At 48.0% G+C, this 23,286-nt stretch overlaps 1 protein-coding gene across 3 annotated transcripts in view; it reads left to right on the forward strand.

Annotated features, from left to right (window-relative positions):
• Window positions 1–23,286, forward strand: part of MAN1C1 (mannosidase alpha class 1C member 1) — a 137,919-nt gene that overhangs the window by 33,578 nt on the left and 81,055 nt on the right. For all 3 annotated transcript variants that reach the window (XM_044914439.1, XM_044914440.1, XM_044914441.1), the window contains exon 2: window positions 18,489–18,585. In XM_044914439.1, coding sequence (XP_044770374.1) covers window positions 18,489–18,585 — 97 coding nt within the window. The remainder of the gene's footprint in view (window positions 1–18,488; window positions 18,586–23,286) is intronic.

The following is a 23,286-nucleotide window of genomic DNA, read 5'->3' on the forward strand; positions in this document are numbered from 1 at the left end:
TATGGCCACCAACACTGGCAGGTGGTTGATTACAGACTTGGTCCGTGCCGTGGAAGCGTAGGGTCCACGTGTAGGCAGGAGGACAGTTGCTGACAAAGAGGCAGAGAGATGGCCGTGTCTCCATTATTCCCATTTGTGTTAGAATCTATTGTACTAGCAGTAATCTTTAATTATAAAAGCTATTACTATGGGATTGATTATCAATATTATTCATTTCTGTCACGTTGCCTGGTAACATCACTTTGTGCCCCAGACACACATGTTTCTGTAGTTACAGGTTGAAGAAGTGAAATCTTCCTCTCTCTTAGCCACTTTGCTATCACCATATTATAAAAAGCTATTTTGAGAGATAGTGGAGCCCAGTCTATGGCGTGAAAAATGGACCCGGTCTGACGACAGCCTGAATCTTCAAAAAGACTCCATTTTAACCAGAGTAGTTCTTCACGATGCGGCGTGCCTCAGTAGCAAGACGGACGGATGTTCCTAAACAGCTGACTGTTCTCCTCTTTCGGATAACATTCTATCCAATTACAGACCAATCTTTACTGAGGGACCCATTTTGCACATCCCTACGGATGGCATCAGACGTGAGATGTTGTGAATCTTTAAGTTTTTGACGATTTCCAGCCCAAGAAGAGATCACTGATGGAGAAAATAGGGCATTAGATACTGCAGGTAATCTGTTTGTGCCTCTATGAAGTCAAGTTATCTCCATCACCCTGCTGGTTTTGAAAATGCCCCATTAGTGGAAGAAATGGTGGAGCATTATCACCAGAAGTACTCAAAATCCTTCTCCTTAAAGGTCACATTGGTGGGATTTTCAGATAACACTTGGCATTGCTATTTTTTTTTTAAGTGGGAAAGCAGCTGCTCCGGGTCTGGGGAGAGGTCATGTGTGGGGTTTCAGATCTCCAGTTAAGGCTGTAACCCCACAAAAGTGGTTATCGCTTAAAGATAATTACATCCACGTTGTTTCTGCTAAACTCTTGAGATGGACTGATTGGTATATTTAAATCTCATCTTCCCGGCATTTGCTAATTATCATAGCCTCGTTGGAAAAAAAAAAAAAAACTAATCAAATAGCTGTTTAGAGATGCTTTGCATTTTAAAATTTTGCTGGGTTTATCATAAGAAGAGAAGAAATGTGCCTCTGATTTTCCTCTGGTTCTTTCCCTGACCTCAAGAGGGTTTAAACTTTTAATGGCTTAAATAGCCACAGCTTATCACTCAAAAAGCATTTTTGCATTGACATTCTCTGTCTCTTTCGCATCATTTCCATCCCTGCCCTCCTCTGTCCTCCTCCAGTGAAGCTTTCTCATTTAGTGACTTCCTATCTGTGAGGGGACCCTTGGATTCCAAATAATGAGGCTCATACTTTTTATTCATTTTAAGTGGTACCAGGCAGGCCCGGAGTCAGATCTGAGCGTGAACGGTTACTCACATCTTTCTCAGGTGCATAAATAGAACACTAAATCCACAGTGAAAATAAGAGGCATTTCTTCCTCTTGCCCGGAAAGAGACACAAAGAGAGCAGCTTCTGAGGTCAGCAGGTTGAGTAGAAGCCACCCTCCTTAGAAAAGGCACCCAAGACGTTTGATTTTATTAACAGCAGCTGGAGAAGACCCCTCACCCTCCCCCTGCCCCTGTGCCCCCCACTCCCACCCCACCCCTGCCTCTGCCTGCTGAACTGATACCGTTTTATGTAACTTTTTTTTTCAGCCATTGTGCTCAGAATTGGGAAAACATGATGGTTTTTCCTTTATACAGAACACATGGCTGTCAGTGACAGAAATCTCACCAAGGCCTTTCTTTTGTAGGGAATGCCTGAAAGGGCCTGTCTTTGAGATTTATGAAAGAGCCCCAGCGAGCCACCATCACCCAGAGTTGTACCTCCAAAGCAAATACAGGGAAGAGGAATTCTGTGAAGGTTTCAGCAGATCACCTGTCACGGGCCATCAGTCTGCTTGTCTCCCTCCTGTGAAAGGGTCTGTTTTGCCCGCTGGTTTACCAGGCCCCAGCAGGAAGCCCAGATCGGGAGGCAGCTTAGGTGACAGAAAATCCTGGTCCTGTTAGATGCCAGAGCAGCAGAGCAGGGGCAAGTGAATCCAGTTATTTGGGATGTGTGGACTTGAGGGAGGAGAGAGCTACAAATCCAGCCAGCTGAAGACCTGCTGTGAGCTTGGATTCTGATTGTTCATACCATTCAAGAATCTGTGAAACTCTGAAGATGAGTTTTCTCTCTCTCCTAGTCTATCCCATTAGCTCATCAAGATTAGCGTGTTTTGGTTTTCATAGTTAATTATTCTTTGGTATTCTCTTGCAGGGTTTTGAAATCAAATCACTCTGTCCCGTGTGATTAGGTTATCTTTTATAACAGGACTGCAATAATCCTTTCAAGAACACAGGGTTTCAGATCAGTGCTGTCAAGGAAAATGTCCTGTGTCCCATGAATTTCAGTTTTGTGGGAGTGAGAAAACACCACCAACCCCTTATTATGCATCCAGAAGTGCCACCCCACGTCATCCATCATCACAGACCTAGAGAAATGAAAAGAAAACTTATGCTGAGCTGTCTGATTAATGCAAACTCAAAGAGAGCTTATGGGGTGGCAGCTACTTGGCTTGGTAGGATGAATGAGCTCCAACTCCCGAATCATATACCGTGTTTATAAGGCTGAGCAGGTCTGTTTACTGCTTTGGAATTTTCTCTTCTGAGGTGAACAGGTAACCTTATCAGTGGGTTTTGCAAGTCTTTCTAGCCAAAAAAAGAAACTATGTACTTTGGAATCTGCTGATGGAGACCTAAGAGGAAGAAAAGTCAAGTGCATTTCTCAGGCTACACATGGAAAACAGAAGGAGCTTTGTTTTTCAGATACTAAGTAAGATCTCAGCTTAGTTACCATCTTGGGGGCTTTCCTCCACCATCCCCACCCACTCAGTCACCCTCTATTCCCTCACCTTGCTCGGTTTTTCTTCATAGTGCTTATCACCATTCAAAATTACCCGGCTTGCTTGTTTCCTTCTTATTATCTGTTTCCCCACACAGGTGTAGGAGCTGTGGTGGCAGGAACACAGGGTACATAGTAGGGGCTCAATACGTATTTTCTGAATGGTGTCAGGGGAGGGGAGGTTGAGGAAAGAACAGGAAGAGGCAAAGGTTGGAATCAGACCTGGGTTTGGCTGTGTACACTTGGAATAATTACTGAACCTCAGTTTTCTTGTCCATAAAATGGGCATGATACCTGCTTCCCAGAGTAGCCATGGAGGATTAAATGAGATAAAGTATACGATAATATCTGGTTCAGGGACTGGCACATGGAGGTACGTAGTAAATACTGGTTCATTCTCCAAGCCTTGATTGAAACTGTTTTACTGGACAAGAAACAAGGCCCTTCACTATCTCTGGGTGTCCAGTGGTTCTCTGGCCTCCTTCTTGAGTCCTGGACTGGGATCTCTGAGACCAGTCCTCTTTGGGCCCCAAGAAGAATCACCAGAGAACGTAGGTGGCCCCACGTGGTTCTACATGGATGTGTTAAGGAGGGGGCCCCAGGGATTCTACACCCAGAGCTTGTCCTCAAGAAATGGCGTCACCAGCTAGAAAACAAGACTCCTGCCCTCCTGGAGCTTTTGTTATCCTCCTTGGCTGAGGGCCTTCCTGTGAACCCCAAAGGCCCTGAAATCGGTCACTTGGGCTCCTTGCTGTCACTGAGGTGCCACTAGCAGTCTTTAGAAGGTGGTTATCTAGGCCGAACCTCCAGATTTCAGGTCGCGTCATCTCCCTCGGAGACGTGGCAGCAGGATTATTTCTCTCCACGATCTAGTCAAGATCTGTGCAGGGCTCATGTCAGTATTTTCCTTATTTTCACTTAAATCTGTTTTTCTTCCCCTTTCTTTTTACAAAACCCTTAACATTTAGGCAAAAGAACGGGTTCTGCCTCTTTCATGTTTCCAGAGGCTCTAGCCTCTGCTGGAGCAGCTTTAAAGCAGGTCATCCATTTCTTCTAGCAGCCTGAGCCTTCAGGAATGTGGACGTTTCTTGTTTTCAAAGAGAAACAGACCTTAGGATGGGCCACTCGGCCCAGGCACTAGGCAGCAGGCTGGTCCTCGGTTTGATTCTCTGCGTGCTGCACGCCATCCGGAGGTGCCAGTTCAACATTTTGTTCCTTTACTCTTTAGACAGCGGAGCAGCCTGGCGGGGGGGGGGGGGGGGGATGGAAGGGACACATAGCCTTTTGAATCAGCCAGACCCCAGCTTCAAACACCAGCTCTACCACTCTGCATAGCACCAGGTGTTGGGAAAAGGAGCCGCTGATCTCACCTGGGAGGGTTCTTGGGTGGGATGCGGTGTGCTGTTGTGGTTAAGAGTGCAGGCTTCCAAGTTGTCCTGTTGCGTCCATGGCCTGGCTCTGCCACTGTTTGCTCTGTGTCCTTAGGCAAGGTAGCTAACCCTCCAGGACTTACTGCATCATCCTGTAAGACAGGGGTACTAACAGTAGCCCACCTCGCAGGGCTGGTGTTGGATGAAATGCTTGTGAAGGGCCTAGACCTGCGCTCAACACACAGTAAATGCTCAGCTCACGTCTGCTACTGGATGACAGAGGTAACGCACCATTATTATTACTCATGAGCTGTGTTGATTTCCTCTCTTCGGCCAGCTCCTGGGCTAGGGGTTGGGGATGTTTTGATGAACAGGTCACAGAGTTCAAGGGCAGGGGAGACAGACTTGAAAGAAATTATGACCATGCTGAAGTGTTAAGTATTACCATTGATGGATAGCAAGGGGCTGCAGGAGAACAGTGAATTCCGGAATGCTGGTACCCATGCTCCAGAATATCGGAAGTCCTTATGCAGAAAAGAGCCATGATGGAGAGGGAAGTGCATTTGGAGATTTGGTGGTTTGTTCATTCAGTTCTTCATTGGGAAGTGCAAAGGCCCTGAGGTAGTGGCTTCGTCTCCTATACAGTACAATCACACAAACCCAGTGACTTGAAACAATACAGATTTATTCCCTTACAGTTCTGGAGGTCTGAAGTTGAAAATGTGTCTCATTGTTAGACTACATTCCTTTCTGGAGGCTCTGGGGGAGAATCCATCCCCTTGCCTTTTCCAGCTTCCAGAGGCACCTACATTCCATGGCTCGTGGCGCCTTCCGCCGTCTTCAAAGCCAGCAAAGGCCAGTGGAGTCTTTTTCACATTTCACCACTTGGACACTGACTCTCCTGCCTTCCTCCTTTACTTCTAAGGACGCTTGTGAGTACATCGACCCACCTGGATAATCCAGGCTAATCTCCCCCATCTCAAGGTCAGCTGATTAGCAAGCTCAGTTTCATCTGAAACCTTGATTCCATTTTATCATACATATTCACAGGCTCTGGGGATTAGGACATGGCACCTCAGGGGCCATTATCTGCCTACCCCAGGCAGGACGGGGCTGTATGCGTTTGAGGCATTGTCCAGAGGCCCCCGTGGCGGACACACAGAGATTGAGAAGGGTTCTGGGGAGAGGCCAGAGCAGGCCTTTCAAGCCTGGAGCCTTGGGAGGCTCTCCGAGGCACTCACACAGAAGAATGGCATTTAATGATTTATGTTTGTAAAGGATGAGCTCCAGCAGTTGGAGAAAGGAGGGGGGAAGTGGGGCGAGAGAGAAAGCAGGGAGACTGGCTGATGTTCAGGGACGGGGGACTGGGAGGGGGTGGGGAAGGAGGTGAATTACAGGTGTGTGTCAGAGATGTCAGTGACAATATTGCTTAATGTGAGGTGTGGAGAAGGTGACTCTGGGCCTGTTTCCTGATGGGAGGAAAATGATGCCCTTGGACCCCGCGGCTGGCAGTCCCAGGTGCTAATGCTGACCAGGAGTCTCCCATGTGCCGGACACTGCGCTGAGTGCCTTGTGTTGTGATTCATCCATGTGGCACCCATTTGAGGCAGTTATGCAATTGGTCCACTCTATGAGAGGCGGTAGAGGACTGTGGCCAAGAGCACAGACTGCCTGGGTTTGAATCCTGGCTCTGCCACTGACTTGCTGTGACGCTGGGGCATGTGCCTCGGTTTCCTTATATGAGAATGGGGGTAATGATATACTAATGTTATAAGGTTAACGTGAGGATTAAATGAATGTGTAAATCACTCTTGACTCATGGGAAACACTGGGTAAGCATAACAGTATCAGTATTTTTAAACAGATGAGCTCATTGAGGCACAGAGAGGTTAGGTATCTTGTCTAAGGACACACAGCTGGGGAGAGCTGGGATCCAAAGCCAGGCTCTCAGCTCCTGTATCTTGTCGCCACCTCCTCGAAAGTGCCTTTCAGAGCCGTGGTGAAAACTGTATGTGCTCATACACACAAAAGCCCTTATCATGTTTGGCACACGATATATGTTCCATAAATGTATGTATGTGGAAGTGCAGTTTCTTTTTTCTGTAAAATGGGGGTGATGACACCCACCCTGTCTCACTCACAGGTGACGATACGGCTCAAATGAGGAAGGGAAAGCACTTTGGAAATGGCAGAGCTGCCTGCACATGGGTGGGTTTTGTACTAAAATCCTGCAGAGGGCCTTGTTGAACCATTTCCCCCTGGAAGTTCACTCACAAATGAGCTGGGGTCTTCCCTGCTGTCATTCATCTCTGTTCTCCACACCCCATCTCTCGGTCCTTCCCCCCACACCCAGTCGGTGACAGAATAGAGGAGTGGGGAGGAGCCTTCACTTTGCAGGCAGGGAGCCAATCTCAATGCAGTGGCAGACCTCAGACTTGCTTGTGATCTTCCCCATCAGCTCCTTTTGTCCAGCTGCAGACTCTGTACCAAGATCATAAAGGTATCTCATAGGAGAGTGTCTTGCTCATTCTTGCTATCCCTTGTGGCCTCACAGTTGGAGCTCTTCCATTGTTGGGCCTTTGGTAAATCCTTGCTGAGTCAAAGCCACTGGGCAGTCGGTGTTTCTGTCCCAGCATTGCCCTTTCTTCATGATCCTCATGACATGAGCAGCCCAGGGGAGCTTCCCTGTGTTGTCACCATCCTTAGGCATTTATTCAACATGTATTCATGGAGGGCCTCTATGTGCCAGGCACTCTGCTAGGGGATGGGGAGCAATAGTGAGCAATGGAGACTACGTTCTGGTGGGGAGAAATAGATACTAATTAAACAGTCACACAATCAATATAAAATTCTGGCTTTGATGATCTTCCATAATAGGGGAATTTGACTTGATCCAGGAGGCTAGGATTCCCTAGGACCGAGATGTGAACGATGAGTGGAATTTGCCAGGCAAAAAGAAGAGAGGGCAGTGGTCCAAGGAGAGGTGCTATCATGTGCAAAGGCCCTGTGGCAGGAAGAGGCGTGGTTCTTTGAGGAACTGAAAAGGAAAGCTGGCATGGTTAAGGCAGAGACAGGGAGGATAAACTGAGGCTGGAGGCATGAGTGCGTGGAAATCTGCAGGGCTTGATGAGCTTGATGAGTTTGATCTTTATACCCCAAAGAAGTGTTTAAGTGTGTGTTGGGGGTGGAGTAGAGGTCTGAGTACATTTGCATTTCGAATAATCACCCTGGCTACAGTGTAGACAACAGTGTAGGAGGCGGGAGGGGGGCCCAGCTGTAGGCTAGTTAGGAGGCTGCTGCAGGAGTCCCATGAGAGATGGGAGTGCTCCAGATTAGCGTGGTGGTGTGGGGAGAAAAGAATGGAGGGATACTTAGTCAGTAAATTAATAGGGTAGTGAAGATCCTATGGCTGCTTTTTATTGAGCACATATTATGTACCAGCTGCTGTGCTAAAACACTTTTCATAGATTATCTTATTTACTCTCAGGATTATTATAAGGATTATATTCCTGTCCTTATTTTACAGATGAGGAAACTGAGGCTCAGAGAGGTTAAGTCACTCACTCAAGGCCCCACAGCCAGTAGGTGACAGAGCCCTATAGCAGCTTCTCAAAATTTAATGTGCAACTGGATCCCTTGAGGGTCTTGTTAAAATGCTGGGTCTGATTCAGCAGGTCTGGGATGGGGCCCAGGATGCTACATTCCTAACATGCTCACTGGGTATGCCCAGCTTCTAGTCCCTGGACCACACTTTGAGCAGCAAGGGTCTATCTCCAGGGCCCAGACTCTCAACCGTGGTGCTCTAGAACAGCTACAGCTGAGGGAATATTTCTGAGACTGCTCGAGTCTGCAACCCCATGGGCAGGATGTGGGAGAGCTGTCTGGACCTTGGATAGGTAGGGAGTGATATCACATTTTTGTTTCCTACATTTGCCTTTCAATATCTCAAGCAAACCCAAAAGTGAAAGGGTTAGGGGCAGCACCTCCCCCTTCTACTCTCCACCCCACCCCTCCACTGCTCCACCCTTCAGCACAACCAAATCCCACCTGTGTCCAGCTTCTGAACTAGATCAGGGACTATGTGTATTCAAGGGTGTCTCATTAGTGGTCACCAGTCAGATCATGCTGTGAGGCGCTGATAGATGGAGGTAGATTGAGGAATCTAATACAGATGGTTTTTAGGGACCAAGCTGTCAGCTGTCTCCCTGAACTGTGCTGAAGGGGACGGAAAAGAAAATCAACCCAACATTCTCATCTCTATCTGTGTGGCCATTAGATCCCAAGATCATCAGAGACCAAAATCGTTTCCCTCTCAGCCCCTGCAGATGGGCCCAAGTGTCACTGCTGGGAGACGCCAATAAGGCTGAGAGTCATGGTGTGAGCACTTGTCCCTAATGACTGGGAAAATCCATTTCCCATCTTGGCAGCTTTGAGAAGTTGTGACGATGGTTCCCGGTCACTGCCAGGCCTGATCCTGTCTTTGTGTGGGTTTTCTTGACAAAGAGGAATGTTGCACCATTTCAGTGATTACTCCTTCCTCCCCAGTTGCCCCCAAAGAACTTTCCAACACAAACTGTCTCTTAGTTTTCCAGTCTAGAGGCAGGCTGCCAGTTAGTTCCATTTCCTCCCCTCCTCGAATGCATCCTTTCTCTCTTGGTTCCGTTGTTCTGGAACCCTTGAGCCAGGCTGGGCATCCGTGCCTGGGCCATGCAGTGGATTCCAGTAGCTTTTCTCAGGAGAGAATTCTAGAGCTCTGAGACAGGTAGAAAGAACATCTTAAACAAGATAATAATGTCTACCTCAGACAAGTAAATATTTTTCATTTTCATATTTCGTGTCCTTGTAATTTGTTCAGGCGGACAAGAACGTCTTTTGTCTGAGAAGAAACTGAAGGGATGTCTTAGGATTCAGCTCCCATTTGCTCGCCCGTGCCTCTCTATCATTGCAGCTTTGTTTTCTACCTTTGCAGGGCTCAGCAAAAGGAAGGCTTTGTGGTCTATTGTTAGGTGTTCTTTGAATCTATAAATCACAGACTGCTGGAAGGAGGGGCTTCTAGAGACCATCTAGAGCTGCCTTCTGTCTCCAGCACGGACACGCACGCATGCACACGCCGACAATGACTGCCTGTTGTGTATTTCTGGAACCCAGTGGGGGCAGAGGTATAATTTCTCTTGGTATTTGGTTCTCATGTCTCTTTGATTCTTGTAGTCATGTTCTTGAGTCCATCCCAAATCCCTCTTGCCATGGCTCAGGCTACCCCTGCTCCAGTCAGCTGCATCACTGTCCTGGCCCACGTTCTTGGAGACAGGACCATCTCTGTGCTGTTAACTTCTGTGTCCTGGCCACGGCAAATCACTTCCCCAGTCTGAGCCTCAACTAGTTCTTGTAAAATGTGGCTTTAGGAATAGAGAATGTCTTTGACACTCAGATTCCGTTTGACTCTGAGATTCTGGCTCTGTGCTTCTGTTTATGTTGTTTTTCTTGCTGGTTGGCCTTCTCTCAGACTCCCAGCTATAAAAGGCCTTCTTCTCTTTTGTCAAACCAACTCCATCCTATCCACTCCATGGCCAACCACCCGAGCACTCTCCCTTCTGACTTAGGAGTAGCATCATATCATTTTCTCCTCATGCTTTTCATTCTACCAACCTTTAATTTTCACATTACAAGTATTTCTAGATACCCATTATAGAAAATCCAGAAAATATAAGTCAATTAAAAGGAAAAAATAACAACCACTAAACGTCTTACTATCAGAGATAATCACTGTCAGCATTTTGGTGTATTTCCTTCCCGTCGTTCTTTTTTTTTTCTTCTTCTTCTTTAAAATACTCATACACGGGGGGCACCTGGGTGGCTCAGTCGTTGAGCGTCTGCCTTCAGCTCAGGTCATGATCCCAGGTTCCTGGGATCGAGCCTCACATCGGGCTCCTTGCTCGGCGGGAAGCCTGCTTCTCCCTCTCCCACTCCCCCTGCTTGTGTTCCCGCTCTCACTATCTCTCCCTCTGTGTCAAATAAATAAATAAATAAATAAATAAATAAAATCTTTTAAAAATAAATAAATAAATAAAATACTCATACATAGTCCAGTAAGTTTCACACTATATAATTTGGTGCCCTGCTTTTTCACTATTTTAATATTATACAAATAGCATTTCGTATATCACTATGCACTTGGGAACAGTTTTTATCATCTATTTAATACTTTACATCTCATACTTTATTGAGCTCTTGCATGATTATTTCTAAATGAGAATAATACTTATCCTGTCAAGACCACTGAACTACCCAAATCAAATGAGATAAAGTGTGCAAAGAGCTACACAAATATAAATGACTATTATTAATTTTATCTCCCCAAGTGAACTACATTACTGTATTGTATAACAAGCTTGTTATATATTTTTCCATTCACCAAGTTTTGCATACTGATGGGCAAAACAAGCTGTCTGGATTTACTCTTTAAAAGGGAACATACATATTAATAACTTCTAATTTTTTCCCAGCAATTTCTTGGAGGCTCTGGCCTAAATAACTTTTTTTTTTTTTAAAGATTTTATTTATTTATTTGACAGAGAGAGACACAGCGAGAGAGGGAACACAAGCAGGGAGAGTGGGAGAGGGGGAAGCAGGCTTCCCGTGGAGCAGGGGAGCCTGATGCGGGGCTCGATCCCAGGACCCTGGGACCATGACCCGAGCCGAAGGCAGATGCTTAACGACTGAGCCACCCAGGTGCCCCTGGCCTAAATAACTTGTTTGAAGTGCAGAAAAAGGAGTGTGCACAGAGATGTTCATTATGGCATTATTTACAATAGCTACAAAGTAGCTATGACACTGAAATGTCAGATTGTATGGGAGGAAGGTTAAGTAAATGATGCTGAACCTATGTGCTAGGCTATTGTATAGCTCTTGAAAATGCTGTTTACAAAGCCTTTGTAATAAAATGGAAAATGTTTATGTCAACATCCCGGGAAGAAGCAAAGATGAATGGGAAAAGAGTAGAAAGAAAGACACCAAAATGGGAATAGTGGTTATAGTATTTGAATAATGGGTGGTGGTTTTCTTTCTGCTTTTCTACAATGAGCATCTATATGTTAGATACATTAAAAGAGAGAGATCTACTTTATTTTTAAAACTATTGTAAAGGTCAAATGCAGAAGAGGGAAGTAGAGGGCACAGAACATAGCTCAAGCGACAGGAATGACCCAGACATGGGAGAATGGGCAGGGGGCTGAGGCCTGGACTGAGCTGAGACTTCTGGAAAATGCCCAGAACCACAAAAGGGGACTTTATTTTTGTAGCAGGAAGAACAGAGTAAGGCTGGGCACCTCATTTAAACATGGTAATGTAATTATAAAAGGAGAAACCAAAATTGCTCGTTCCTCATTTGCTCTATCTTCTGAGGAGAACCCGCAGGACAGGCCTGGAGACGGGGCTGTGAACGCCCAGCAGGGCCTTTGTGGAAGGAAAGGTCCCTGTGAGAGGACCTGCGGGGAGACCGGCAACAGGCACGTTCTGACATAATTTATAGAAGTGGAGGGAAGCAGAACCCTGTAATATAGAAATGTGGGTGAAAATGACATCAACTTCCAGCAAAGTCCCCTATTGGATTTTTTAACTTTTTTTTAAAAGTAGGCTCTACGCCCAGAGTGGGGCTCGAACTCACAACCCTGAGAACAAACATTGCATGTTCTACCAACGGAGTCAGCCGGGTGCCCCTTCAGTGGGTTTTTAAAAAAAAATAATTTCAGATTTGTAGAAAAGTTGCAAAAATCTAACAAAGGTTTCACATTTACCTTTTACCCAGATTCCGCAAATGTTAACATTTTACGCTTTGCTTTTTTCCTCTCTTGCCACGCACACACGCACACATGCACACACTTTTCTGAACCATTTGAGAGTAAGTTGCAAATGTAATGCCCCTCACCCTTAAATATTTCATTGTGTATTTCCAAAAACTTAGTGCCACTTTTCTACATAACCACAGTAAGACCCTTAAAAGAAAAAATTAACACTGATGCAATACTACCATCTGATTCCTACACCCCATTCAAATTTTGTCAGCTGTCTTGACAGTTGTCTTCATAAAAATAATAATTGTTGGGCACCTGGGTGGCTCAGTCGTTAAGCGTCTGCCTTCGGCTCAGGTCATGATTCCAGAGTCCTGGGATCGAGCCCCGCATCGGGCTCCCTGCTCCACGGGAAGCCTGCTTCTCCCTCTCCCACTCTCCCTGCTTGTGTTCCCTCTCTCGCTGTGTCTCTCTCTGTCAAATAAATAAAATCTTTAAAAAAAAAAAATAATAATAATAATAATAATTGTTGTTGTTATTTCTGCTCCGGGATCATATTCAAGTTCACGTGTGGCATTTAGTTCATCATGTCTCTCTAGTCTCCTTCGATCTGGAAGAGTCCCTCAGTCTTTCCTTTTCTTTCATGACCTTGATGTTTTTGAAGAGTGAAGGTCAGTTATGTTGTACATGGTCTTCCGATCTCAGAGATCCTTCCTCATGATTCAGTTTAGGTTTGCATTTTTGGCAGGAATACCACTGAAATGAAGGAGTGCCCTCCATGTGTCATATCAGGTGGCAGATGACATCGATTTGTCCCTACTAATAGTTTTTAAAAATATAATTAACTTTAGGGCACCTGGGTGGCTCAGTCAGTTAAGTGTCTGCCTTGGGCTCAGGTCATGATCCCAGGGTCCTGGGATTGAGCCCCGCATCGGGCTCCCTGCTCAGCGGGGAGTCTGCTTCTCCCCCTGCTCCTCCCCCTTGCTCATGCTCTCTTTCTCTTTCTCTCTCTCTCAAATAAATAAATAAAATCTTAAAAAAAAGAATGATATATTTTTTAAAAGATTTATATATTTTTAAAATATATATAAATAACTTTATTGAGATATAGTTCATGTACCATAAAACTCTCCTTTTTTGAAAGTGTAAAATTCAGTGGCTTTTACTATATTCACAGAGTTGTGCAATCCTCAACATCAATTATAGAACATTTTCATCATCCCAAAAAGGCCTCATTCCCACTAGCAGTCATTCCCCATGTCTTCTTTTCCCCAGTCCCTGGTGATCACTAACTTACTTTCCGTCTGCATGAATTTGCCTGTTCTGGACATTGCATAGAAATGGGATCCTACACTGTGTGACCTTTTGTGTCTGGCTTTCGAGGTTCCTCCCTGCTGTAGCATGTGGTAGTATTTCATTTCTTTTTATGGCTGAGTACTATTCCATTGCATGCATATATATTCTACATTTTGTTGATGCATTTATCAGTCAATGGACATTTGGGTTGTTTTTCACTTTTCCGCTATTACAAATAGTATTGCTATGCATATGTGTGTACAAGTTTTTGTGTGGACTTATGTTTTTTATTTTCTAGGAGATGTGTCAGGGGACCCCTAGGTTCAGTGATTCACCAGAGGGCTCACAAGATTCAGCACTTAGTCCTACTCCCAGCTGTGATTTGTACTGTAGGGAAAGGACACGGAGAAAAATCTGAGGGAAAAAGGGCATGCAGGGAAGCCCAAAGGAAATGAGGCCAGCTTCCAAGAGTCCTCTCCCAGCGGGATCACACAGGGTACGCCGAATTCTTCCAGCACTGAATCGTGACAACACGTGTGAGGTGTTATTTATCAGGGAAACTCATTAGAGATTCAGTGCCGGAGGTTTTTATTGGGGGCTGGTCACATGGGTACCATTTTAGCACATACCAAAATCCTAGACTCCCAGAAGGAGAGCAGGTAGGTACTCAGCATCATAGATTGTACAGGAAACCACCCTCACCGGTTAGAGTATGGTGGGGACACTCGTGAAATCCTCCTTCCCAGACACCAGCCAAGGACCAACCTTGCAGGCAGGCCCTTTCTAGGGATGGAAGTCTCTGGCCAGCTGTTAGTTCTTTTCTGCACAGGTCCATAGGAGTGGAGTTGCTGGGTCCCATGGGAATTTTTTATTTAACTTTTTTTGCCAAACTGTTTTCCAGAGCGACTGTACCATTTTCATTCCCACCAGCAATGTATGAGGGTTCCAATTTCTCCCCATTGTGGCCAACACTAGTTATTGTCCATCTTTTTGATTATAGCCTCCTAGGAGGCACTAATAGGTTTTTAAGTTAGTGATTTGCAAGCACTTAGAACAAAAAATGATGATTCGTAGGAGCCAAAATAGGTTCTCTAAGAACAAATCGTGCCCGTCTAACCCGTGATTTTCCTTAAAAAAAAAAAAAAATTGCGGCAATTTATTTTTTCTGTACTAGCTATGGTAGGCGAGTATTTTTGTGTTTCAGCCCTGTCCTTCACAGGATCTTCGTGTACAAAAATGGAGACACGGGGGTTGTATTGATTGGTGGGTTCCTTACTTGCTGACAGGTGACACTCAAAAATGCAACAGCCAGGAGGAAGGCCTCTGCTGCGATTTCCCCAACGCTGTTCTCAGGCCCCCTGTTTAGTGTTTCTGTCCAAAACTCCGGGGGGCGGGGGGAGGAGACACAGATGGCTGTCCTATCAAGTTTGCAGATTACCCAAAGCAGGCAGACACACGCACATTGAATTATAAGATCTGGTTCCAAAAAGATCCTGACAGCACAGAATGGTAGGCAGAGTCCTACAGGATAAAATTATTAGGGACAAATGGCAAGTCTACGCCCACAGGATCTGGTCCAGATGTAACCAGGGAGAGTCTGCACTTTGGTTTCTGCTCATTAACAAAAGTATAGCCAACCATAACAAACGGGCAACAAAGTCTTGGGGCACCCCGGAAAAACATGATGATGTGTGGGTCTGCAGTTTCAGGGAATTCAGAGATCTGCCAGGAGGGGAACTGTTGAAGGAGCTGGGCTGCTCAGTGGGCCAATAGACAGCCTAAGGTGACTGGAGAGTTGGCTCCTCCTGTCTGAAGGTCTCTGGTATGAAGGCAGTGTGAACTGTCTTCTCCAGGGCCCATAGGGGAAAACAGATTTGGACCGATTAAGGAAGAATTTCGTGAAACTGTAGTGAAATGGGCTGCCGGGTAAGGTGGTGAGCAGCACCCCATCACTGGGGGTGTTCAAAGAAGCATTACTTAATCTTTTATTAAGGAACTTGCATGGGACAGGAGGTAGTCTGGATGAAGCGAGGGTCTGTCCACCTCTAAAGCCCAGTCCAGGGGTCACCTAAGGCACGTATCGCCAGCTCCAGAGTGAGGTAGCTTTTCTGTGGTTCAGTCTCTTCCTGTGCCCCTCCCAGTCCTCTGTGTCCATCAGGACGCTTGGGTACCCACTTGAGACACACACTTGCCCTCTTCTTAGTGCCCCTGTTGCCCAGAAGCCCCTCCCCTCTGACCCATTACCTATCCTACCGAGGACGTGTGTGGTCTACCAGTCTGCCAACCATGTGTTAAACTCTACAGCCATTTTCTTGTTCTTTTTTTTTTTTTTTTTAAAGATTTTATTTATTTATTTGAGAGAGCGAGAATGAGAGAAAGAGAGCATGAGAGGGAGGAGGGTCAGAGGGAGAAGCAGACTCCCCGCCAAGCAGGGAGCCCGATGCAGGACTCGATCCCGGGACTCCAGGATCATGACCTGAGTCAAAGGCAGTCGCTTAACCAACTGAGCCACCCAGGCGCCCCCATTTTCTTGTTCTTACAGCCATTCAGCAAATATTTAGTGAGCACCTAGTATGTGCCAGTCCCTGGATGAGTTGCAAGACGTGCCGCAATGACTAGGGGCTGGGTGGGGGGGGCAACTGTATAAAAGTTTGACTACAGGGGCACCTGGGTGGCTCAGTCGTTAAGCGTCTGCCTTTGGCTCAGGTCATGATCTCAGGGTCCTGGGATCGAGCCCCGCATCAGGCTCCTTGCTCAGCGGGAAGCCTGCTTCTCCCTCTCCCACTCCCTCTACTTGTGTTAACTCTCACTGTGTCTCTCTCTGTCAAATAAATAAATAAATAAAATCTTTAAAAAAAAAAAAAAAGTTTGACTGCAGGCTGCTGTGGGCCGTGGCATCAGGAATGTGGGGAAGGAGTGGGGGCCTGACTTAGGCATGGCTGGGGAGGTAGCCTCCTGCAAAAGTGCTATTTCAACTGGGATCTGAAGGAAGATAAGCAGTGGGCAAGGAGGTAGAAGGTGGGGCCAGAGTAGCATTCCCACTGGGGCTCTAGCCCAAACTGTAGCTGACACAGGACAGGACACCGGGTCGGTGCTTGCTTAGGGTGCTTTAGGAAGAGAAGTAAGGACTGCCTGGCTGGGGGTCTTTTCCTGTCCCCTGCTCATCCAGTGCCCAGGTTGAGCCACTTGTGACCCGAGATAGGAGACACGAGTGTGCCCATGGAGGGGAGGGGGCGGTTTGAGAGCCGCTCTGGCTGCCTTCTGAATCCAGTCCCAGGTGGCAGAGGGATTATTGGTGCCTTCATTCCCCTCCACTGATGTGGATGACTGAGGTAACTGGCCCCGTTCCAAACGTCTCTACGTCCCTGCAGTGGGAGCTCCTCTGGGAACATGTAGATACCTACGATTCTCCTAATTACTCAGATACACCCACTTCTCTCTCTCTTTCTCTTAAGCAGGAGGGGTTTGGAGAGGGGAGGGTGCCGTCCTCCCCTCTCCAGACCTCTCCTGCTGCTTTCCTGCTGTCATTTATGTTTTACCAGCCTCCTGCTGTTCTCCCCCCCCCCACCTCAACTCACATTGACTTAACTGAGGGAGCCTCCAGATAAGAGAGACTGAGGGAGGAGGCCAGTCTCCCTTAAGCACTCATACCCGGCAATTAGTTTCTGTTACTGCCAATTCAGGATAAGTAGAAAATAACAGAGGAAAGGAACCAGGACTCAAAGCCCGTGCCAAGTGCTTGGCATGTGTTACCATGACATTTGCATGTGTGTCACATGGGAAGCCACATATCAGGCCGAGCATGAGGGTAGGGTCAGCCAGCCTGGGAGTTGAAAGAGCCTGGTCCCAGCCCTGCTGGCTGTGCTGTCCTGATCACTTCCACGTCTGAGCCTCAGTTTGAACATCTGTGAAGTGGAGAGGTGCTGCTGGATCACTCTGCCATTTCATGGGGGGCGTGGGCCGTAGATTTGTCACATCTACCCTCCTGGCCGCAGTGGCAAGCACAGCAGAAGTTATGGTCCAGATGTGCCTGGAAGGGACTGCTCCTAAGCCTTGGCGCCCGGAACGGCAGAACATGGAGGATGAGGGTGGAGATGTTCAGAAGGAGGGGGAAGAGGCATGGAAGACAGGCCAGGAGATAGAAGGAGAAAAGTAGAAGAGTGCCAGACAGTGTCTGGAGGTGAGGTGAGAAATAGAAATAAACACGTGTACCAGATCCGTGGTTAAGGCTAAGTGCAACTGGGGGACCAAGGTTCCTGCGTGATGTTCCCTAGGGACTGACATAGTTGCCTTAGTGTATGTAGTAAGCACTCGTGCACGGACTGATGCGCAAAGTTGATAAATACTCATTGCTGCCTACATGTGCCAAGCCCTGTGCTGGATGCTGTGGGGGAAACTGAGGCAGGCATAGTTTCTGGCTTTGAGGAGCTTATGGTTCATAGCGTGGGAAACAAAAACTGATAAGTGAGCAGATGGGGTGCTAGGGAAGCTGGGATGGCCAGGGTAGGTCAAGCCGAGTGTCGGAAAAGTTTGGAGAGACTTGTGGTGACTTTATGGGACAGAACAGAGGCTTTGGGGACAGACTTAAGGTTTCGGAGCCACAGGGCATGGGTTCAGTTCCCAGCACTCTCACGGACTCTGGGTAACCTTGGACAGATTACCTCATGTCTCTGCCTCGTCTCCTCATCTGCAGAACGGAGCCAATAATCCCTAGCCCAGGGGATTGCTTTATTAGATTATACCAGGCATCATTCAGTGAGGTGTTTCCTTCCTTTTAGAAGACCACTTTAAGCCAGAGCAAAGCAGGAAGGCTTCATGGAAGAGGTGGCTTTTCACTTTGGCACTGAAGGATGGCTAGAATATATTTAGTGCTTTCTGTGTCTTCTCTCAGGCCTCTGTGGTTAGACTCTGGGCTCGTGGGGTCGTCACCATGAATAGAACTATGTGAGAGGAAGTCGTCTTCCTCAGTTTGGAAGACTGCTTTTTAAATGTGGTTTCCAATCCTGTTGCAGAGGGCAAAGCCAGGTGGCCAGTGCACGTAGTTGGGAATTGCCATGCTCAGGTTCTGTTTCCTGCTTTCTCTTGCAGATGATGCAGTTCGCCTGGCGGAGCTACAAGCTTTATGCAATGGGGAAAAATGAGCTCCGGCCACTCACAAAAGACGGCTATGAGGGCAGCATGTTTGGTGAGTTGGTGTTGGGGAGACCCGCTGCCCCTCTGGTGGCTGAGTGGAATTCAGTTTTGGCTCTTCTCCCCCCCCCGCCCCCGCCACTGAGTTGTGTCCCTATTTCCCCATACCCGGGGGGCTCCCAAGTCTGAGTTCCTTCTGGGCTGTTGAGGCTTCTGAGCCTTCTAGATTTGGGGAAGCCAACACGCTTCCCTCTCACTTTACACTCCTTGTACGCACTTAGCATCTGTGTTTTAGAGCAAACACACTTGGACATGTGACTGGGGATGGTGAGGAACAGAGACCTGTTTCCAAGGAGCAGGTTTGGAGTTCTGAAGGACACAGAGGACTGGGTTTAAATCCACTCCCCCAAGCATAGCTCTTAGACAATCTCGGGTGAGTTCGTGGAGAAACGGAACACGTTTCTGATGAGGTGGGCGTGTGCGCCGCCTTTAGGGTCCTGTGGATGCGTCTTGCATGCTCAGCTGGTGGACGGACAGAACTGTCGCTCATCAGGGAGTGGCATGGGTGCTGCCACGTGTCTGTAGCTCCTGTGTGACCTGCCGCCTCACTTGCTCATGTCTCTTCCCTTTCCAGCCACGGGTTCTCCTAACTTGAAAGCCTCCCTCAGCTGGAGAGTCTGCAGAGTGCCTTATTGTGGGCACGGCCTCACATTCCAAATTTAACACCCTCCCAAGTCGCCAGCTCTCCTCTCTGCAGGCCTTTCTCCAGAAAAGATGCTGGAGGCGGCCTGACTTGCTTCCTCCTTGAGAGACAGGAGCTGTCCGGGGCTGGAGACAGAAATTCACCCGCTATGTTCCTCACTCCTTAGAGACACAGGCTCCTGAGGTCCAGAACCAAAGAACCAAGCCAGATGAAAATTCCCAGGAAAATCTTCAAGGCAGATTTAAAGGGATGGCCCCCACATGTATGGTCTTGTGGGAAGTGCTTCTGTTATGGGAAGAGGGACACGGGACCTGCCTTCCTCCCTCTAACCAATCAGCATCACATCCTTTCTGGATGTTCAGATAACTCACTCCCCTTGGGGGGGGGGGGTGTGCGTGTGCGTGTGTGTGTGCGTGTGTATGAGAGAGAGAATTTGGGTAGCTTCTTTCATTTTTCTGATTATCATAGGAACATAGGAGAAAAGAAAAAAGTGGAAAACAGACAAAAAATAACTGATTCTGCCACATAGATGCAGCCTCTGTTGAATCTTGTTCATTTCCTTCCAATCTTCTCTGCTTTTTTCCCCTCGATATATAATTTTATGTCCTTTCTCTCTCTCTCTCTCTCTCTCTGGCTTAATGTTACATCATAAGTGTTTCCCTAACTTACTCAAATTTTGTCATAAAGAATGTTTTTAATGGTTGCAATTATTGCATGGATGTGCCGTAATTCATTTAACCATCCTGCTAATGTTGGACAGAAGTCGTTTCCAATTTTTTGTTATTAAAAATAATTCAGCAGTTGTCATCTTTGTGTATAAAATGTTGTCTTAGGATAGATTCTTAGGGAGGACTCCTGAATCAGAAGAGAGGAAGACAGATGTTTCTTTAACCTCAAATATGAAATGTGTGGATTTCTGTCCAGGAGCCTGACTGTCTTCTCTGTCTTGGAACACAGACGTTCCCCAACGTCCCTCACCAGACCTGGGGAAAGGGGGCCAGTGTGGGTCTCACTGCAGTCTTTGGAGCTTTGGCTACTAGTGTAAATCCGGGATGGAACCACAGAGGCTTCCCCCTCCTTCTAACAGTTTGCAAATATTCAGGGAATTGGTGGAAGTCGGGGGAGCTGATTTATGAAACTGCACAGCATGGGCATAGCTGTTGCTCAGACCATCCACGGGGACAGAGGGAGCACCGTGGGGAGCACTGTAAGTAGGATTGGGCTAAGCCAAGTCCCGTTGTGTAAAATTCCTCGGGGCTGTCCTTTGCATCTCAACTCTTCAGTCCCTTTGCAATCACCAGACCCGATGGAGAAAGTGGGCAGCTAGAATGATGGAAAGAAACTTGGACCTTGAGTCAGAAGACCTGGGTGCAAGTCCTCACTCTGTCCTGAGCTATCTGTGTGGCCAAGTCTGAGTCACTTAACCTCTATGGCCGCCTGCTCATTTGTCCTTCATACTGGACTGCTGTGAGAGTACGTATGAACACGCAGAGGGCCAAGCATGTGTGAGTGATTTACGATTTACAGTATAATACATGCAGTCAGCAGTTGCCCAGGTGAGCCCATGGGAAGTCCTGAGGTCCCCTGGGTGTCTGCCTCCCAGAACAGCTACTCCCTTGGGTGCCCATCATCCAGTGCCTACAACAGTCCCAGCAGTGAGACAGCATCTTTCCTCTGCAGCCAGGAAAGAGGTCGCAGTGGGCGGCTGGCCCCTGGGAAGGGAGGATGTGCAGGGACCCGGGGAACTGGGCAGGGAGAGCTGGTCTCAGTTTTCTCTTTCACTCAACAAATGCTTATGTACCACTTCCCGGCTGTGTGACCTTAGGCAAGTCATTTCTCTGGGAGCCTGAGTTTTTCTGCACAGTGGTACTAATTTAAAACCTCAGACCCCCAGCCTAGGGCCTGCCTGACACACAGAACCTGCTTAATAGGTAGTGGCTATGACCGTGGTTACCTACAAATGTGTCTTATGAGATAGAGGCTTATGGGAATGCACCCAGAGGAGGAGGTTCTAGTTTGGGGTGGATCCATGAGGGGCTTCAAAGCCAGACTATTCCCGAAGACAGAAGGAGGTGAACTGGCCTGAGTTAAGCTGCTTGACACCCTCCCCCTTCTTTTTCCAGACTCATGTGGGCTGCTAGGTGGCATATGGCTGGGCTCTGGCCGCTGCCATCCTCAGTGACTTCACTGTAAACTGAGCCCTGCTGGGAAGGCCAGGTGACATCAGTGCCCCTCCCTGCCCCACCAGGCTGAGCTGTTTGGACATGGGCTTTTGCAACCCCCTGCCTGGGCCTGTAGGGCCCAGAGGGCTGCATACGGGGGAGAGCCACAAGTTCATACTGGTGCCTGGCTTTGCAGTGAGAACATCAGGTGCCGAGCCTGGTCTCCTGTGCGGCATTTCACCAAATTGAATTCCCTTCCCAGCTGCCCATGCACCCCTTCTTGAATCCGTTCTCACTCTGGGAGCAAGACTGCCGAGTGAGGTGTATCTCAAGCCAGTTTTTGTATCCTTAACGATTCAGAGTCAAAGTGCCTTCCTTTTTCGTAACCTCTGGCTCAGCAGACCCTGTCAGAAAATGTTCCCAAGAGCCCAGGGCTGTGAGCAAGGCCACAGCCTGCTCCTTGCCTTGTGGCCCAGGCCATGGCAGATGCCTGCCTCGTCCCCCTTCCTCTGAGACGTCGCTCAAATGTCCCTGTTAGCATCCAGCCAGGTGGTGGGCAGAGTGTGGACTTTGGATCTAAGCAGGCCTGAGGAGAACCTCCGTGTTGCCACTTCGTAGCTGTGTGGCCTCAGACTGCGGGGTGGGGCGGGGCCCGTGGTGACAGACTGGAGGTGGACAAAGGCCTCGCCTGGAGCCAGGCCCAGAGCGGGCACTCGATGGCAGCGTTCTGATCACTAGTAAGTCCCAGGGGCAAGTCTGCCACTTGAAGAACGCATTCGGGGGCGGCGGCGGGGGGAGGAGAGGAGGCAGCCGTGACGCAATACCACAAAGCGCAGTGGCTCAGTACACAAAGGCCAGCTTCCTTACCTGTAGGAAGGGCTGCTGCTGGGACTTGGGAGGACAGTAAATAAGCCGGCCGAGGAGCGTGGACTCAGGGGCCAGATGGCTTGCATTTGCGTGCTGCTGTGCCACTTCTTAGCTGTGTGAACCTGGGCAAGTTTCCTAACCTTTCGGGGCCTCGGGGTCCCAGCTGTAAAGTTGGGACCACAATACTGCCTGCTCACAGGACTGTTTGGAGAACTACATGAGTTAAGACATGAGAAGTGCTCATATTCACATATTCACGTCTGACATTCTTAAAGTCAGCTGCTATGAGGATGACGTAAGGCTCTTAGGACAGTGTGGGCCTTGCCCATGTTGACTGGAGCGTGTCCAAGACCCCTGGACCCGGGGACCCGCTGGAGGGCTCCAGGGCTTTCCAAGCCCTGACCCCTCCTGCCCTGTTTCCCCAGCCCTGGAGTGCCCATGGCAGAGCTCGTGGGTGGGCAGCCCACCGGCAGGCAGTGTCCTGTTCACTCCCTCATTTAAGCAGCTTACAGAGGAATTTTTAGGCAGCGGAAGGTTAAGGTTCAAGGCCATGGAATAAATCAGCCTCCCGCCAGGATAAGAGTTTCCGGGCAGGTGGTAAGTGACACCTTGCACTGGTGTCAGCTTCCAGCCCTGAAGCACTTAAACGAGCATTAATCCTCACCAAGAAGCCAGAGTGAGCCATGCTAACTTCATCTTCTCTTAGCAGGAGGGAAAGTCAGCATGAGCACAGAGTCCTGGGAGGGTGCCACCAGAGAGGCCCTTTGAAGGCAAATCCCACTCCTTCATCTGAGTCGGGCGGGGCGGGGTGGGGGGGGGACCAAGGTCAGAGAGGGGAGGGGACTTGCCCAAGGTGACACAGCACATTAATTACAGGACTGGGGACTTGGACTCTGGTGGCCTGAGTCCCAGCCCCCTGCTCTTTGCACCACCCACTCTGAGATTAGCTAAACTGACCAGGGCCAGATTGTTGAAATGCAGGCCTATGGTCATGGCCAGATCACCACCAAGAACTAGAAATTTG

The sequence above is a fragment of the Neomonachus schauinslandi genome, chromosome 4 (genome assembly GCF_002201575.2).
Source record: "Neomonachus schauinslandi chromosome 4, ASM220157v2, whole genome shotgun sequence".
Taxonomy (NCBI): Eukaryota; Metazoa; Chordata; class Mammalia; order Carnivora; family Phocidae; genus Neomonachus; species Neomonachus schauinslandi.